This window comes from Hyperolius riggenbachi, chromosome 7 (assembly GCF_040937935.1).
Source record: "Hyperolius riggenbachi isolate aHypRig1 chromosome 7, aHypRig1.pri, whole genome shotgun sequence".
Lineage (NCBI taxonomy): Eukaryota > Metazoa > Chordata > Amphibia > Anura > Hyperoliidae > Hyperolius > Hyperolius riggenbachi.
The window spans coordinates 268,777,699-268,796,955 of NC_090652.1; the positions used below are offsets into that span (position 1 = coordinate 268,777,699).

Consider the following 19,257-nt stretch of genomic DNA (forward strand, 5'->3'; position numbering starts at 1 on the left):
GAGACACTGAAGCGAAAAAAAAATGATGATATTATGATTTGTACGTGTAGCACAGCTAAGAAATAAAACATTAAGATCAGATACATCAGTGTAATTGTTTCCAGTACAGGAAGAGTTGAGAAACTCCAGTTGTTATCTCTATGCAAACAAGCCATTAAGCTCTCCGACTAAGTTAGTCGTGGAGAGGGCTGTTATCTGACTTTTATTATCTCAACTGTTCCTGGACTATTTACTTTTCCTCTGCTAGAGGAGAGGTCATTACTTCACAGACTGCTCTGAAAGACTCATTTTGAATGCTGAGTGTTGTGTAATGTGCACATATTATAGAATGATGCAATGTTAGAAAAAACACTATATACCTGAAAATAAAAGTATGAGAATATTTTCTTTGCTGCTAATCTTCTAGTAATTATTCATAGTACACAACCAATTCACTATATCATATATTTTTTTTCGCTTCAGTGTCTCTTTAAACAGCTAAGAAACAGTGAGAGACAGCTTGAAATAAGGTTTGATCTTCTCCCTTTTTGAGTATTCCTTTTCTTTCTTTCTCTTTCGTTATTTCTTTTCTCTTCCTACGTCATAGCACACCATGATCATTTTGAAATTGGGGATACATAAACTAACATAAATGAACATTCACTCAATGGGCTTGATTCACTAAACCGTGATAACACATATCACAGCCGTTTTTGCGCGCATTTTCACGCAATCGTGATAATTTGCAATCACGGTAAAACGCGAAAATGCACATGAAAACGGCCGTGATATCAGTTATCACGGTTTTGTGAATCAAGCCCAATTAATGAGAAATTCCCTATAGTATTGTATCCTAATATACAATATAATACAATACAATAACATTTGTAAAGCGCTTTTCTCCCATAGGACTCAAAGCGCATAGCTGTGTCTCAGATTAATACAGGGTTTCAGGCTGGGTTGTGTTACAGAGGAGATAGTCAGATGTTCATGAATGCCAGACTGAAAAGGTAGGTTTTCAGTTTAGACTTAAATGCTTCCAGGGATGGGGCTGTCCTGATTGGGTGTGGCAGGGAGTTCCAAAGTGTAAGGGCAGCATGACAAAAGGCTCTGTCTCCAAAGGTTTTGAGGTGGACTCTGGGGGTGACCAAGGTGTTACGTCCTTTTGATCTAAGATTGTGGGGGGTGTGATGTAGTTGCAACAAGTCCTTCAGGTATCCAGGGCCCAGATTGTGCAAGGATTTGAATGTCAGTAAGCCAATCTTAAACAGAATTCTCCATTTTATCGGTAGCCAGTGGAGTGAGCTCAGGGTTGGTGTTATGTGGCAATGGCGGGGTTGGTTCGTTAACAGCCTTGCGGCGGCATTCTGTGCTAATTGCAGGCGGCGTAAGTCTTTCTTATGCAGGCCTGTGTAGAGGACGTTGCAGTAGTCTAACCTTGATGTGACGAATGCATGAACTAGGGTTGGAAGATCCTCTGAAGGAATTAGGTGTTTAATCCTTGCAATATTCCTTAGGTGAAAGAAGGAATGTTTCACAACAGCTGAGATTTGATTCCTGAAGCTTAATTTCCCATCAATCAGTACTCCCAGGCTGCGCACACAGTCTGAGTTGTTCAGGTCTGAGCTCCCTATCCTTAGCGGTGTTGGTTGAGACTGGAGCTGCTTTGCTGTTGAGCCCTGGCCCTCGATAACAAGAACCTCAGTTTTGTCAGCATTAAGTTTTAGCCAATTATTATTCATCCACTCCTGAAGCTCAGCTAAGCATGCGTTTATTTGTGGAGTAGGGTCTGTGACATCAGGTTTGAATGACAAATATAGCTGGATGTCATCAGCATAGCAATGATCCTTTATTAGTACAGACTACCCGGGTGATTGTCCCTCTGGGACCTCCGAGTGGCCAGCTATTTGCTGCCTTGTTATCAGAAGATATGCTAAAATACTCAGAAAATATTTCATATGTATTTTTTCTATTGTATTGACAATATGGGGATTATTTTCTGTACTTTTTGGACTCCTCTCTGAATTGAATGGTTTTCATGCTGTATTAGCATTGGATTGTATCACTTACACTGTGGGTATCTATGTGTATATTTGACAATATGTGTCAATATTTCTTTTGTAATTTCTTATTGGGATAAAAAATTCTTGATTGAAAAAATAAAGAATCTAAAAAAAAAAAAAAAAAATAATAATGTTTTACTGCAGAAAAGTTCAAAGGGTCATTATTTCTGCTTTGTTTTATAGCTTAAAGAGTGTGGTTTAAAAACTGCAACTGTGACAGTATAGCAATGTTCTAAAAATAATAAAGCTATATAACTAAAATAACAGTATGAGACCCTTTTCTTTGTTACTATGAATTAGCAATATCATTACATCACTGATTGTGTTTTGGATGTCTCCTAGTTACCGTTAGTTTTGTCAGTTTGTGGGTTATGAACAAATAGGTGTTATCCATGTGTACATTTACAGTTCTGTGCACCAGACATCTTTACCAGGGAACTTGGGCACCATGAAATCATGAAGCTGGGCACAGCCACACAGTGGTTTTATCTACCACTGATTCCAGCATGCCCTGTTTCTATGAAATATACCAATAACAGTATAATTATCATACGGCTAAATTAAGAAATGTATGGTGCAGAAGGCTTGTTTAATCTTCAGAATTTTCTTGGTTGAAAATTACACTACCAATCAGGGGTGTAACTACCATGAAAAAAAAATATTGCATGGGGCCCTCTAATTCCCCCTCCCCCAAGGGACAAGGCAGGCATCCAGTAAATAGATATCCCTGCCACCTACTCCCGCCATGCAGAGTTATGCGTGTAATATAGCTGTTTACAGCTGTTTCCAACTGCCCAAAAAAGCAAGCAGCAGCTACATCACCTGCCAGCAGTAAAAATGTCACCATGTGATAAATGTCAGAATGTAAATCAAGGAGAAGGAAAGCTTTTACAATGGGCAAACACTAATGAAATCATTTATACATAATTATTATAAAAATGAAGCACTTTTTTATTACATTATATTCACTAGAGTTCCTCTTTAACACTCCCTGTGCTACTCTGCATGCAGATGGCAGGAGGAGGGGCTCCCAAAGCTCCTGGGCTCCCCTGCAACTGCGGAGACTGCAGAGGCTATTCTTACGCCCATGCTACCAATGCTTGCTCCTTTATCATGTGACCAGCCACTATGGACCCCCCTCCCGGAAAAAAAATAAAAATAGATGAAGCTACAGATTTTTTCACAGACGGACACAAGGCTTGCAGCTGGGCGGACTTATAAGTGAGATAAGGAAGTTGGACATGATAATTTGCTATGGGGACCAATCACAGACAGTTACCCCTGCTTGTTACCTGGCATAGTAGAGCCATCTGAGTATGAGAACCCATGCTGCCTGCTGTCACTTGTCACATCTCGGCTCTCAGCGCTTGGACCTCCTTCATCATCTGGGGGACTCTTCTTATATTCCGCAGTTTTCTCCTGTGACTTGCGTTCTTCCTCAACGCCGGCTGAGAATAACACACCTTGTCAGACTTTTTGGACTGAGCCACTGAAACTGCCACAATCTATACTGTAGCAACTTTTCATAACGTGAATACTTTATATACAGTATTTTGCTAAATGCTGTTCAAACTCCAAAGGCAAGACATGGTGGTCTATAGTTCGTTTCAGGCGAATCCTTTAAAGGATACGTCCAGGGGAGAAAAAAAATAAAATCCACTTTTTAGTAGTTCTGCGCTTGCGCAGTGCAGCGCTGATGACGTCAGCGGTGTAGCGCAGAAGAAGCCAACCCGGAAGCTGACCTGATGAGGCCGGCTTCTGCAGCGGAGAAGACCGAGAGCCACCGGAGCTGCAGCGAGGGCTCAGGACGACTGCCAGGGCCTGGAGGAAGCCCCAGGTAAGTGGATTTGTTTTCCCCCTGGACGTATCCTTTAAAATTAACCCGAGGTGAGAGTGATATGGAGGCTGCCATATTTACAGTATTTCCTTTTAAGCAGTACCAGTTCCCTGGCTGCCCTGATGAACCTCTGCCTCTAAGGCCCGATTCACAATGGCGTTAAAAACCGCTCCGTTTGCGAATCGGAATGGAACAAATCCTAATGCATGCGAATGGATCCATTGTTAACCTATGGATCCGTTCACAACCGTCTATTCAAACGGATCTGATCTGCTGAACGGACCGCAGGTTTCCTGCTGTACCAATTTTTCCGGACCACTGAGCCCAGCAGAACAGAAATGGATCCTGAAGTGCTGCATTGGGGGCAATGAGAAAAAAAAATGTTATTTCACACTAGTGAAGAAACAGACCGTTCTAAGGGGTAAAATCCACTTTGGGGGTGGGGTCTGGGGGGATGTGGGGAAACGGAACGGAGAAGCAGCGGAGTGGAAACGGAGTGAAAACAGAACCGATCGACCGGTGATCAGATCCGGTTTCACGGATCCGTTTGCCACTGTGACGCAACTTTGAACCGGGCTTAATACTTTCAGCCATAGACCCTGAACAAGCATATGCAGATCAGGTGTTTCTGCATGCTTGTTTCTGGTGTTATTCAGACACTACTTCAGCCAAATAGATCAGCAGGGCTGCCAGGCAACCAGTATTGTTTAAAATGAAAGAAATATGGCAGCCTCCATATCACTATCACCTCGGGTTCACTTTAAGAGAGATGTTTAGCCTGATAAATTCTCTATCACATGGAGAAAATGGAAACGCTGCTTAGGTTTATAACAAGCCAATCTAAATCCCAGCTCCTGAAGATTTTGGATTTATTTTACATAATATACAAAGGCGTTAAAAATACTTTCATGCTGGAAACTAGCAACTCCTCCCCCAGACCTTTTGTACCTCCCAGGGTAAATTACAACAACCCCCTTCCCAGAACCTAGCATGGCCCTTTGGTGCCACATACTATGCACCCCGATACCTATAGGGCCTGTTTCCATTACACGCAGATTCTGCATGCAGAAAACTGACTCCAATGAATGCCTATGGGAAATCTGCATCAGAAAAATCGCGTTCAGTGGAAACAGGCCCATATAGGCATTCATTGGAGTCAGTTTTCTGCATGCAGAATCTGTGTGTAGTGGAAACAGGCCTATAGTCTTTTCATTATGGGCAGCACGGTGGTGTAGTGGATAGCACTCTGACCTTGCAGCGCTGGGTCCCTGTTTAAAGGACAATTGAAGTAAGAGGGGTATGGAGGCTGCCATATTTATTTCCGTATAAGCAATACCAGTTGCTTGGCTGTCCTGCTGATCCTCTGCCTTTAATACTTTTATCCATAGACCCTGAATAAGCATGCAGCAGATTAGGTGTTTCTGACATTACTGTTATATCTGACAAGATTAGCTGCATGCTTGTTTCTGTTGATATTCAGACACTATTGCAGCCAAATAGATCAGCAGGGCTGCCAGAAAACTGGTATTGTTTAAAAGGAAATAAACGTGGCCGCCTCCATATTCTTCTCACTTCAGTTGTTCTTTAACCCTTTCTCTGCTTCCCTGAAACCAGGAAGTAGACACACTGCAAATTTATGGCAGGAGCTCTGTAAGCTGTAATAAAGAAATGCTTTTCTTTAAAAGTTATTCAGCCTTTGCTGATCTTTAAGAGCAGAGGGGAAGTTCTGAGTTTAGGTCCGCTTTAAAGCTCACTCGAAGTGCGAGGGATATGGCAGCCTCCATATTCTTCTTACTTCAGTTGTCCTTAGTTAGCATGTTTTCCACATGTTTATATGGGTATATAATCCTTTTACAATGATTTTTAAGTGTAACAACATTGTATTATATTGAATTATATTTGTAAAATGTTGTAAAAGATGTTTGGTGGTAATAATATAAATGCACGCTAGATGGCAGTGGCGAGGATGTGCTGCAATGAAGCTACGTGTACCGTTTACTTTTGATCCCTAGCGGACCCCGTATAAGCATCTTCTGACGTCGCATAGCAACGGCTACGTTGTTTAAGTTGTGCATTGTGCGCCGTTAGGTCATCTGATGAAGGCGCAGGGCACCGAAACACGTAATGACGTAACTAGTGCAGTAATGGAGGCACCGCCCACCCCGTGACGGACACCGCCGGCACATGAAGCATCTATCCCCACTACTGGCCACAGCGAGGTTGTAACTAGTGTTGGGCGAACAGTGTTCGCCACTGTTCGGGTTCTGCAGAACATCACCCTGTTCGGGTGATGTTCGAGTTCGGCCGAACACCTGACGGTGCTCGGCCAAACCGTTCGGCCACATGGCCGAACTAAGAGTGCATGGCCGAACGTTCCCCGAACGTTCGGCTAGCGCTGTGATTGGCCGAACGGGTCACGTGGTTCGGGCCCGAACGCGCTCTGATTGGCCGAACGGTCACGTGGTTCGGGTAAATAAATACCCGAACCACGTCATATCTCCGCCATTTGTCTGTGGGTTTAGCTTTGGGTAGGCAGGCAGGGTAGTTCGCTCTCCAGCCACGCTAGCCAGGGTCCCCCCCAGTCATTGTGTGTCGCTGCTGGGAACAGTAGTACACCGCTCGCTCAGCCACACTATATATAGCATTGTTTACTGCCACTGTGTACCTCGCTCAGCCACGCTATATATATAGCATTGTGTTTTCTGACACTCTGTGTACACGGCTTAGCCTGACTAATATAGCATTGTGTGTACTGCCACTGTGCACCTCGCTCAGCCACGCTATATATAGCATTGTGTGTACTGCCACTGTGCACCTCGCTCAGCCACGCTATATATAGCATTGTGTGTACTGCCACTGTGCACCTCGCTCAGCCACGCTATATATATAGCATTGTGTTTTCTGACACTCTGTGTACACGGCTTAACCTGACTAATATAGCATTGTGTGTACTGCCACTGTGCACCTCGCTCAGCCACGCTATATATAGCATTGTGTGTACTGCCACTGTGCACCTCGCTCAGCCACGCTATATATAGCATTGTGTGTACTGCCACTGTGCACCTCGCTCAGCCACGCTATATATAGCATTGTGTGTACTGCCACTGTGCACCTCGCTCAGCCACGCTATATATAGCATTGTGTGTACTGCCACTGTGCACCTCGCTCAGCCACGCTATATATATAGCATTGTGTTTTCTGACACTCTGTGTACACGGCTTAGCCTGACTAATATAGCATTGTGTGTACTGCCACTGTGCACCTCGCTCAGCCACGCTATATATAGCATTGTGTGTACTGCCACTGTGCACCTCGCTCAGCCACGCTATATATAGCATTGTGTGTACTGCCACTGTGCACCTCGCTCAGCCACGCTATATATAGCATTGTGTGTACTGCCACTGTGCACCTCGCTCAGCCACGCTATATATATAGCATTGTGTTTTCTGACACTCTGTGTACACGGCTTAGCCTGACTAATATAGCATTGTGTGTACTGCCACTGTGCACCTCGCTCAGCCACGCTATATATAGCATTGTGTGTACTGCCACTGTGCACCTCGCTCAGCCACGCTATATATAGCATTGTGTTTACTGCCACTCTGTGTACACCGCTCAGCCAGACTATATACCGTTGTTTACTGACACTCTGTGTACACCGCTCAGCCAGACTATATACCATTGTTTACTGACACTCTGTGTACACGGCTCAGCCTGACTATAAAGCATTGTGTGTACTGCCACTGTGCACCTCGCTCAGCCACGCTATATATAGCATTGTGTTTTCTGACACTCTGTGTACACGGCTTAGCCTGGCTATATAGCATTGTGTGTACTGCCACTGTGCACCTCGCTCAGCCACGCTATATATAGCATTGTGTTTACTGCCACTCTGTGTACACCGCTCAGCCAGACTATATACCGTTGTTTACTGACACTCTGAGTACACCGCTCAGCCAGACTATATACCATTGTTTACTGACACTCTGTGTACACGGCTCAGCCTGACTATAAAGCATTGTGTGTACTGCCACTGTGCACCTCGCTCAGCCACGCTATATATAGCATTGTGTTTTCTGACACTCTGTGTACACGGCTTAGCCTGACTATATAGCATTGTGTGTACTGCCACTGTGCACCTCGCTCAGCCACGCTATATATAGCATTGTGTTTTCTGACACTCTGTGTACACGGCTTAGCCTGACTAATATAGCATTGTGTGTAATGCCACTGTGCACCTCGCTCAGCCACGCTATATATAGCATTGTGTTTACTGCCACTCTGTGTACACCGCTCAGCCAGACTATATACCGTTGTTTACTGACACTCTGTGTACACCGCTCAGCCAGACTATATACCATTGTTTACTGACACTCTGTGTACACGGCTCAGCCTGACTATAAAGCATTGTGTGTACTGCCACTGTGCACCTCGCTCAGCCACGCTATATATAGCATTGTGTTTTCTGACACTCTGTGTACACGGCTTAGCCAGACTATATAGCATTGTGTGTACTGCCACTCTGTGTACACCGCTCAGCCAGACTATATAGCATTGTGTTTACTTCCACTCTGTGTCTGCTGGGCCTGGGAACAGTAGTACACCGCTCACCCGCCACTGTATAGCATTGTGCTCTGTGTCGCTGCTGGGAATAGTGGTACTGTATAGCATTTCTGTACTGCCACTGTACTGCTGCCAGTCAGCGTGTACTGTAAGGATAAGTGAAATGAGGAAGAAATCCGGTGAAAGAGGAAGGGGCAAGGGAAGAGGTGTTTCCCCTGACGGTTCACGTACAGGCCACAGGGGAGCACCCAAGAAAACCCACTCAATACCGCCCATGTTGTCCAGGACAACAACCCTCACAAATCCAAAAGAACAGGACCAGATAATTACTTGGATGACCTCTCAAGCGTCCAGCAGTGGGTTAAGCAGCACCAGCACATCACGCACGAGGTCCGAGTCCTCAGCCAGTTACAAGGAGCCAGTGGGCACAAAGCTGACACAACCGGCAGCGACACCACGCACACAACTGCCAGATAACCAGTCCTATGAATTACCTCAGGACACAATGGGGTATTCGCAGGAGCTATTCCCAGCCCAACAAACTTCCACCTATGAAAGGTCAATGGAGGAACAGCCAGAAATGTTGTGCCCGGATTCACAACCATTAACTGTGGGAAATGCACCGCGCACTGAAATACAAGGCGAGTCCGAGGAGGACTCGGAAACCCAAATCCCAGAGCAAGTTGGGCAGGAGGGGTTGCAATTGCAGGAGGTCGGCCGACAAGATCTGGAAGACGACGTTGGAGTGAGCTGCGCAGAGGTTGTTCTGGGGAGCTCTACTCCACGGCGGCGGCCCCCCACAATGACATATGACGAGTTTGAGGAGATGGAAGAGGAGGGTATGGACAATGTGGACAGAGACCCAGATTTTATTTGTGAACGAGAACATCGCCGTCGTAGCAGCAGCACAGATGAGTCTGTTGAAGAACCCACTGCTGCACGAGTTCGCCTTGTGCCACAAGGTAGGCGGCGCGCAATTTCAGGCACCACAAGCGTGGAAGTTAGAGTGAGAGGCAAAAGAGGAGGAAACAGAAATCGCCAGCAAGGAGGCAGGTGCTCCAAAGTCTGGGCTTTCTTTGAAGACTGCACTGAGGATGTTACCATGGCGATTTGCAAGGTGTGCAAGACTCGCCTGAGCAGGGGGAAAAGTATTAACAACCTCTCCACCACCAGCATGAGCCGCCACATGCTTTCCAAACATCCCACTCTGTGGGCAAACGCGGCAGGACAGGGTACCAGCAACACTGCCTCCCTTGGGTTCACCAGACTCACCACCAGACCCGCCTCAGCAGCAGCAGTAGCCCAGCCATTGCGTGGTTCACAACATTCACAAACATCAGACGACGCTGACACTGTCACTTTCCGGAGTAGTGCTCTTGAGGTCTCCCAGTGTTCATCAAACACAACAACCAACAGCCCTTCCGTGTGCAGCGCTACGGTTCAGTTGTCTGTGTCGGAGATGTTTGAGCGCAAGAGGAAATTGCCAGCAAATGACCCCCGGGCCGTGGCAGTAACAGCCAGCATAGCCAAGCTTCTGGCCTGCGAAATGCTGCCATATCGAGTGGTGGAGACAAACAGCTTCAAGGGCATGATGTCAGTGGCCATCCCACGTTACGTGGTTCCCAGCCGCTACCACTTTGCGCGCTCTGCAGTGCCTGAGTTGCATGAGCTAGTGGTCAGCAAAATAACCCGAAGCTTGAAGAATGCCGTTGCCTGCAAGGTTCACCTCACCACTGACACTTGGACGAGTGCGTTCGGCCAGGGTCGATACATCTCCCTTACCGCGCACTGGGTGAACCTTGTGGAGCCTGGCAGCGATTCCTCACCTGCTACGGCGCGGGTGTTGCCCACGCCGCAAACAGCTGCACCGCCGTCCCTCCCACTGGATAACAACAGCAGCACCTACCTCTCTGACTCCTTCTCCTCCAACGCATCTCAAAGCTGTACCTCATCCGGAAACGCTAACCCAGCAGCAGTAGGATCGTGGAAGCAGTGCAGCACAGCTGTTGGCATGCGTCAGCAAGCGTTGCTGAAGCTGATCTGCCTTGGGGATAAGCAGCACACAGGGGAGGAAATTTGGAAGGGAATAAAGGAACAGACGGATTTGTGGCTGGCACCGCTGGACTTGAAACCGGGCATGGTTGTGTGTGATAATGGGAGTAATCTCATTCGCGCTTTAAGGTTGGCTAAGCTGACACACATCCCTTGCCTGGCGCACGTGATGAACCTAGTAGTTCAGCGGTTCCTGAGGACATACCCAGGCGTGGCCGATCTTCTGTTGAAGGTGCGTCGAGTGGCCAAACATTGTAGAAATTCCAGTACTGCTTCGGGGGCACTCGCCAAGATGCAGGAGCGCTTCAATCTCCCCCACCATCGCTTGCTGTGTGATGTCCCTACGCGCTGGAATTCTACGCTGCACATGCTAGCACGCTTTTGTGAGCAGAAGAGTGCAGTGGTCCAGTACATGACGGCGCAGTACCGAGGCGCATCCGGACAGCTGCCAAGCTTCTGTGGATCCGATTGGGCCAACATGTTGGACCTCTGCCAAGTCCTCCAAAATTTTGAGCAATCCACGTTGCTTGTGAGCAGTGACAACTCTTCAGTCAGCATTACCATACCACTGCTGTGTTTACTGAAGAGGTCAATGTTGAAAATCAAGGAAACAGCTGTCATGATGCAACTGGGGGAATCTGAAGGAGAAAACGATCAGCGTGATGGTACCAACATCAGGCCATCCGCCTCAGGGAACGCTGGCCCCAGCAGCTATGACGAAGAAGAGGAGGAGGAACAGCTGGAGTTGGAGCAGGAATTTCATGCCACCACTGACGAGGGCAAGAGCGGTGCACGTTGGACTTCCACAATTCAACGCGAATGGTCAGCAGAAGCAGACCAGGAGGAAGGTGACGACTATGATGCATCACAACAACTATCACAACGCTCACAAGAGGATGATGAGGATTCTGGTAGGACTCTGGCACACATGGCTCAATTCATGCTAGACTGCATTGAACGTGACCCACGCATTGTGCGCATTCTGGACAACACCAATTACTGGGTTTATACCCTTCTGGATCCACGGTACAAACACAATGTTCCAAAACTGCTTGAAGAAAGAGTCAGACAGGTCAAAATGGAAGAATACCAGCAGGCCCTTGTGGAGACTTTAGAGAGGAGATTGACATCCTCCCCCTCCTCTAGCCAGTTGTACGCAGACAGACTGACTTCCGCAAACCCAGGACGACCAGGAGGGCAGCAAACAACGCAAGCCGCAGCTAGTGCCCAAAAGGGAATGGTATCGGCAGTGTCCTTGGAGTGGGAAAATTTTCTGACACCCATGCAGCAGCAGCCCACTGAACAGCAAGCGTGCAGATCCACCTCCAACACCGATCGCCTGGAGAAGATGGTCAAGGACTACATGTCAGATGACGTAGCTGTGTCGAACAATCCATCTGCACCCTTCAACTATTGGGTATCGAAGCTAGACACCTGGCACGAACTGGCAATGTACGCAATAGAGGTGCTGGCTTGCCCGGCAGCCAGCGTTATGTCGGAACGTTGTTTCAGTGCTGCCGGAGGCATCATCACAGATCGGCGTATCCGCCTCTCCACAGAAAATGCAGACCGTCTGACTCAAATTAAAATGAATCAATCCTGGATTGGAAATGACTACGCAACACTCCAGGACCCCAACCAAGTAACATGACCAATGAACATCTGGGATGGTGTAGCATTTCCGGTCCCTGTTTATTGAACCTCTCATCTGTATTACATTTATGACTGCATGGCGGCAAAAAGCATTGCTGCTATATCCGCACGCTTTTTGTCCTCATGCAAGGCCTAGGTTGTTGTGTCTCAAAAACCGTGGCCTTCTCCTCCTGCGCCTGCTCCTGTTCCATCACGTCTGCTGCTGCTGGGTTAGCGTTGCCGCGTGGTCCCTGTTTATTGAACCACTTATCTTTATTACATTTATGACTGCATGGCGGTACAAAGCATGCTATCCGCACGCTTCTTGCCCTCATGCAAGGCCTGGGTTGTTGTGTCTCACAAAGCGTGGCCTTCTCCTCCTGCGCCTGCTCCTGTTCCATCACGTCTGCTGCTGCTGGGTTAGCGTTGCCGCGTGGTCCCTGTTTATTGAACCACTTATCTTTATTACATTTATGACTGCATGGCGGTACAAAGCATGCTATCCGCACGCTTCTTGCCCTCATGCAAGGCCTGGGTTGTTGTGTCTCACAAAGCGTGGCCTTCTCCTCCTGCGCCTGCTCCTGTTCCATCACGTCTGCTGCTGCTGGGTTAGCGTTGCCGCGTGGTCCCTGTTTATTGAACCACTTATCTTTATTACATTTATGACTGCATGGCGGTACAAAGCATGCTATCCGCACGCTTCTTGCCCTCATGCAAGGCCTGGGTTGTTGTGTCTCACAAAGCGTGGCCTTCTCCTCCTGCGCCTGCTCCTGTTCCATCACGTCTGCTGCTGCTGGGTTAGCGTTGCCGCGTGGTCCCTGTTTATTGAACCACTTATCTTTATTACATTTATGACTGCATGGCGGTACAAAGCATGCTATCCGCACGCTTCTTGCCCTCATGCAAGGCCTGGGTTGTTGTGTCTCACAAAGCGTGGCCTTCTCCTCCTGCGCCTGCTCCTGTTCCATCACGTCTGCTGCTGCTGGGTTAGCGTTGCCGCGTGGTCCCTGTTTATTGAACCACTTATCTTTATTACATTTATGACTGCATGGCGGTACAAAGCATGCTATCCGCACGCTTCTTGCCCTCATGCAAGGCCTGGGTTGTTGTGTCTCACAAAGCGTGGCCTTCTCCTCCTGCGCCTCCTCCTGTTCCATCACGTGTGCTGCTGCTGGGTTAGCGTTACCGGTCCCTTTTCCTGGAACCTCTTATATGTATTACATTTATGACTGCATGCTGACAAAAAACATGTTACCTGTGCAAAGAAAACAGACATTTCCCGCATTTAAAAGACAGTTTTCCCTTTGAAACTTTAAAATCGATTTTCTCAAAAACTATAAGCTCTTTTTGCTAATTTTTTTTTCCTCTTGTACCCACTCCCAAGGTGCACATACCCTGTAAATTTGGGGTATGTAGCTTGTAAGGAGGCTTTACAAACCACAAAAGTTCGGGTCCCCATTGACTTCCATTATGTTCGGAGTTCGGGTCGAACACCCGAACATCGCGGCCATGTTCGGCCTGTTCGGCCCGAACCCGAACATCTAGATGTTCGCCCAACACTAGTTGTAACGTGAGGTGATAGCGTCAGTTGGATGGTGGATTGGGACAGACCTTGAAATATGTGATATGCCTAAAAGAATTTTTATCTTGCAAGTGTAACTTGATTTTTATCGAATGTATTAAAGAGGTTAATGCACCAGAGAGCGCTCCTATCGCTTTTTCACTTTCTATGGGTTTCCTCTGGGTCCTGTTTTTTCCCCTTACCCCAAAAACATACAATTAGATTTATTGGCTCCCCCCATAAAATTGGCCTTGGACTGCAATATGATTGTAATGCAATGACTGAATATGGTAGGGTGTAGTGAAGACAAAAATTCACAAGAGGTCCATTTGTGTTGACAGTTTAGATAAAGGAGGAATTCAGTCACCTATGTATTTTTCGTATGTCATTCCAGTTAAGACTTCGATCAGTTCCATGTTGCCCAATTCGTGTAACACTGACACTAAAACGGGAAACCAATCTTTCTTTTTCGTTATTCTACTCAGGAGTTCCCTGTTTCCTGCGAGTGATGAAGGGCTATTACAAATCTGTGAGAGGAAAAAACATATATTGATATCTTTTTCACACACACAAACATTATTAATTTCAATTAGAACCGTCCATAAACACAAAAGCGTGTGCTCAGCAGTGACAGCAAGCCCTTCCTCTGAGGGTCTATGTTTTCAATGAGGCAGTAGGACATTGGTTAGTCACATGAGATTTCCACAAAAGTTCAGCAAATCAGGAGCCAGCAGGAGCAGAGATAGCCCTGCTGTACATCACAAAGCCTTTTATAAATAGGCTAAGGTTTCCTTTTCTGATTTGTTGCAAGATGAAATAATGAGGTAAATTCATGCTACTGCTGTAAAATCGCCGTGCGCAGTCTGTGCACGGCAGTTTTATTTATGGCGTTTACACAGTGCACATTGTGCTAGGTCAGTGATCTGCAAACTATGCCGTCCAGTTGTTAAGGAACTACAAGTCCCACAATGCATTTACCTTTATGAATCATGACTGTGGCTGTCAGACTCCAGCAATGCATTTTGGGATTTGTAGTTGCTTAACAGCTGGAGAGCCAAGTTTGCAGATCACTGTGCTAGGTGACCCAAGCATTGCTAGTCTGCCTAGCATTATGCCACAGAGGCATATAAATAACGCCCGTCACTCCCATTGCAGGGGCTAAGGCCCGGTTCACATTAGCGTTCCAGGTCCGGCTTCCCCGGACCCGGAAAGCTCCCTACACAGCAGATGGTGAATGGATACATTGTTAATCAATGTATCCATTCACACTCGTGCGACCGTCCGGATCCGATCCGGGAACGCAGCTCCGGGACGATCCGGCTTTTTTCCAACTTGCTCCATTTTTGCCGTCCGTCCCCGTGCGGCTGCGGACCCTGGCCGGATCCTGACCTGAACATGCGGCCATGCTGTGCAATGAGAAACGGATGTTTCTCATCACACTGGCAATAGGACCGGATGCTTCCAGCACCGGTCCTATGCCACTTGGGGGGCCCGGACTACACGCCGGTATCCCCCATGCTTGCGGTGCCTTTCTGGCACTGCAATGTATCTAGTTCCGGCTACTTTATTGTAGCCGGAACTGATACATTCCGGATCCGCAACTGGTGGCAACTTGTGGCCACCGCAGAGACCCGTACGGTCTCTTTGCGGCACCCGGACCCGGACCCCCGGACACTTGCGGACTCGAACCGCAAGTGTGAACGGGGCCTAAGAAGGCCCGGTCCTGTGGTAAGAAGAGCAGACCATCAGAATACATTACCTTCATCTATCGAAGCGACAGGTCCTCACTCCTGTCTTCAATGTAGCTGCTGTACAGTCCATCTCCCTGCAGCTCCAGTATCTGCATGTCACATTAACACTTAAAACGACACCAAGGTCACCAATTTAACTTAACTGGGGCTTCTTCCAGCCCTTTGTAGTCTTCCTGATCCCTTGTTTTCTTTCTGCTCTTCTCCCTTCAGTCGCTGAGCCTGTCCCATTGCTGTAGGTACAGCCCCATGTGCCTCGATCATGCTTCCATGGCCACTTGCGCAGTTCAAAAAAGTTCTGCAACTGCGCAGAACGAGGCATGCACAGCCCAGGGCTTAACATGCGCAGTTGCCCGCAACTTGCTGAGCTGGCCAGGTTTCGGAAGAGGGCGATGGCTGAATGGAACAGAGAGGAAGGACAGCAAGGGACCAGGACAACCACAGAGGAATGAAAGAAGCCCCAGATAATTAAAACCATTAACATGGGGTATGTCATATTTTATATGTGATTATTAACAGTCTTTGTTTTTCTGATATTCACCATCTGTTAATTCTCAGGAGTACAAAATCCCCATTAGTCTGTTGTCACTTTTTCTATACCACAAGAACAAGTGAGGTTTCGCACATTGATCCAATCGATTTTAGCAAGCCTTTATTAACCACTTGAGGACCTAGGGCTTTCTACCCCTTAACCTGCCTGGCGTTCTATTAAGATCGCCAGGCAGGCTGCGGGAGGGGTTTTTTTTAATAAAAAAAAAACTATTTCATGCAGCCAACTGAAAGTTGGCTGCATGAAAGCCCACTAGATGGCGCTCCGGAGGCGTTCTTCCGATCGCCTCCGGCGCCCAGAATAAACAAGGAAGGCCGCAATGAGCGGCCTTCCTTGTTTTGCTTACATCGTCGCCATAGCGACGAGCGGAGTGACGTCATCGACGTCAGCCGACGTCCTGACGTCAGCCGCCTCCGATCCAGCCCTTAGCGCTGGCCGGAACTTTTTGTTCCGGCTACGCTGGGCTCAGGCGGCTGGGGGGACCCTCTTTCGCCGCTACTCGCGGCGAATCGCCGCAGAGCGGCGGCGATCAGGCAGCACACGCGGCTGGCAAAGTGCCGGCTGCGTGTGCTGCTTTTTATTTCAGCCAAATCGGCCCAGCAGGGCCTGAGCGGCAGGCTCCGGCGGTACTGGACGAGCTGAGCTCGTCCAGACCGCCCAGCAGGTTAAGGACCGGCCACTTTTTTTCCATTCAGACCACTGCAGCTTTCACGGTTTATTGCTCGCTCATACAACCTACCACCTAAATGAATTTTGGCTCCTTTTCTTGTCACTAATAAAGCTTTCTTTTGGTGCTATTTGATTGCTCCTGCGATTTTTACTTTTTATTATATTCCTAAAAAAAGACATGAATTTTGGCAAAAAAAATGATTTTTTTAACTTTCTGTGCTGACATTTTTCAAATAAAGTAAAATTTCTGTATACATGCAGCGCGAAAAATGTGGACAAACATGTTTTGGATAAAAAAAAAACCCATTCAGTGTATATTTATTGGTTTGGGTAAAAGTTATAGTGTTTACAAACTATGGTGCAAAAAGTGAATTTTCCCATTTTCAAGCATCTATGACTTTTCTGACCCCCTGTCATGTTTCATGAGGGGCTAGAATTCCAGGATAGTATAAAAACCCCCCAAATGACCCCATTTTGGAAAGAAGACATCCCAAAGTATTCACTGAGAGGCATAATGAGTTCATAGAAGATATTATTTTTTGTCACAAGTAAGCGGAAAATGACAATTTGTGACAAAAAAAAAAGGTTTCCATTTCTTCTAACTTGCGACAAAAAAAAATGAAATCTGCCACGGACTCACCATGCCCCTCTCTGAATACCTTGAAGGGTCTACTTTCCAAGATGGGTCATTTGTGGGGTGTGTTTACTGTCCTGACATTTTGGGGGTGCTAAATTGTAAGCACCCCTGTAAAGCCTAAAGGTGCTCATTGAACTTTGGACCCCTTAGCGCAGTTAGGCTGCAAAAAAGTGCCACACATGTGGTATTGCCATACTCAGGAGAAGTAGTATAATGTGTTTTGGGGTGTATTTTTACACATACCCATGCTGGGTGGGAGAAATATCTCTGTAAATGACAATTTTTTAATTTTTTTTACACACAATTGTCCATTTACAGAGAGATTTCTCCCACTCAGCATGGGTATGTGTACAAATACACCCCAAAACACATTATACTACTTCTCCTGAGTACGGCGATACCACATGTGTGGCACTTTTTTGCACCCTAATTCACTAAAGGGCCCAAAGTCCAATGAGTACCTTTAGGATTTCACAGGTCATTTTGAGAAATTTCGTTTCAAGACTACTCCTCACGGTTTAGGGCCCCTAAAATGCCAGGGCAGTATAGGAACCCCACAAATGACCCCATTTTAGAAAGAAGACACCCCAAGGTATTCCGTTAGGAGTATGGTGAGTTCATAGAAGATTTTATTTTTTGTCACAAGTTAGCGGAAAATGACACTTTGTGAAAAAACACAATTAAAATCAATTTCCGCTAACTTGTGACAAAAAATAAAATCTTCTATGAACTCACCATACTCCTAACGGAATACCTTGGGGTGTCTTCTTTCTAAAATGGGGTCATTTGTGGGGTTCCTATACTGCCCTGGCATTTTAGGGGCCCTAAACCGTGAGGAGTAGTCTTGAAACAAAAATGACCTGTGAAATGCTAAAGGTACTCATTGGACTTTGGGCCCCTTAGTGCAGTTAGGGTGCAAAAAAGTGCCACACATGTGGTATCGCCGTACTCGGGAGAAGTAGTATAATGTGTTTTGGGGTGTATTTTTACACATACCCATGCTGGGTGGGAGAAATACCTCTGTAAATGACAATCTTTTGATTTTTTTACACACAATTGTCCATTTACAGAGGTATTTCTCCCACCCAGCATGGGTATGTGTAAAAATACACCCCAAAACACATTGTACTACTTCTCCCGAGTACGGCGATACCACATGTGTGGCACTTTTTTGCACCCTAACTGCGCTAAAGGGTCCAAAGTCCAATGAGTACCTTTAGGATTTCACAGGTCATTTTGAGAAATTTCGTTTCAAGACTACTGCTGACGGTTTAGGGCCCCTAAAATGCCAGGGCAGTATAGGAACCCCACAAATGACCCCATTTTAGAAAGAAGACACCCCAAGGTATTCCGTTAGGAGTATGGTGAGTTCATAGAAGATTTTATTTTTTGTCACAAGTTAGCGGAAATTGATTTTAATTGTGTTTTTTCACAAAGTGTCATTTTCCGCTAACGTGTGACAAAAAATAAAATCTTCTATGAACTCACCATACTCCTAACGGAATACCTTGGGGTGTCTTCTTTCTAAAAGTAGTCTTGAAACGAAATGACCTGTGAAATCCTAAAGGTACTCATTGGACTTTGGGCCCCTTAGCGTACTTAGGGTGTAAAAAAGTGCCACACATGTGGTACCGCCGTACTCAGGAGAAGTAGTATAATGCGTTTTGGGGTGTATTTTTACACATACCCATGCTAAGTGGGAGAAATATCTCTGTAAGTGACAATTGTTTGATTTTTTTACACACAATTGTCCATTTACATAGAAATTTCTCCCACCCAGCATAGGTATGTGTAAAAATACACCCCAAAACACATTATACTACTTTTCCTGAGTACGGCGGTACCACATGTGTGACACTTTTTTGCAGCCTAGGTGCGCTAAGGGGCCCAACGTCCTATTCACAGGTCATTTTGAGGCATTTGTTTTCTAGACTACTCCTCGCGGTTTAGGGCCCCTAAATGCCAG

At 46.6% G+C, this 19,257-nt stretch overlaps 1 protein-coding gene across 3 annotated transcripts in view; it reads right to left on the minus strand.

Annotated features, from left to right (window-relative positions):
• The window catches only part of IFIH1 (interferon induced with helicase C domain 1), a 104,022-nt gene that overhangs the window by 74,316 nt on the left and 10,449 nt on the right, over positions 1 to 19,257 (minus strand). For all 3 annotated transcript variants that reach the window (XM_068245674.1, XM_068245673.1, XM_068245672.1), the window contains exons 2-3: positions 14,055 to 14,214; positions 3,335 to 3,490 (exon numbers count right to left, since the gene is read on the minus strand). In XM_068245674.1, the coding sequence (XP_068101775.1) occupies positions 3,335 to 3,490; positions 14,055 to 14,214 (316 nt within the window). The remainder of the gene's footprint in view (positions 1 to 3,334; positions 3,491 to 14,054; positions 14,215 to 19,257) is intronic.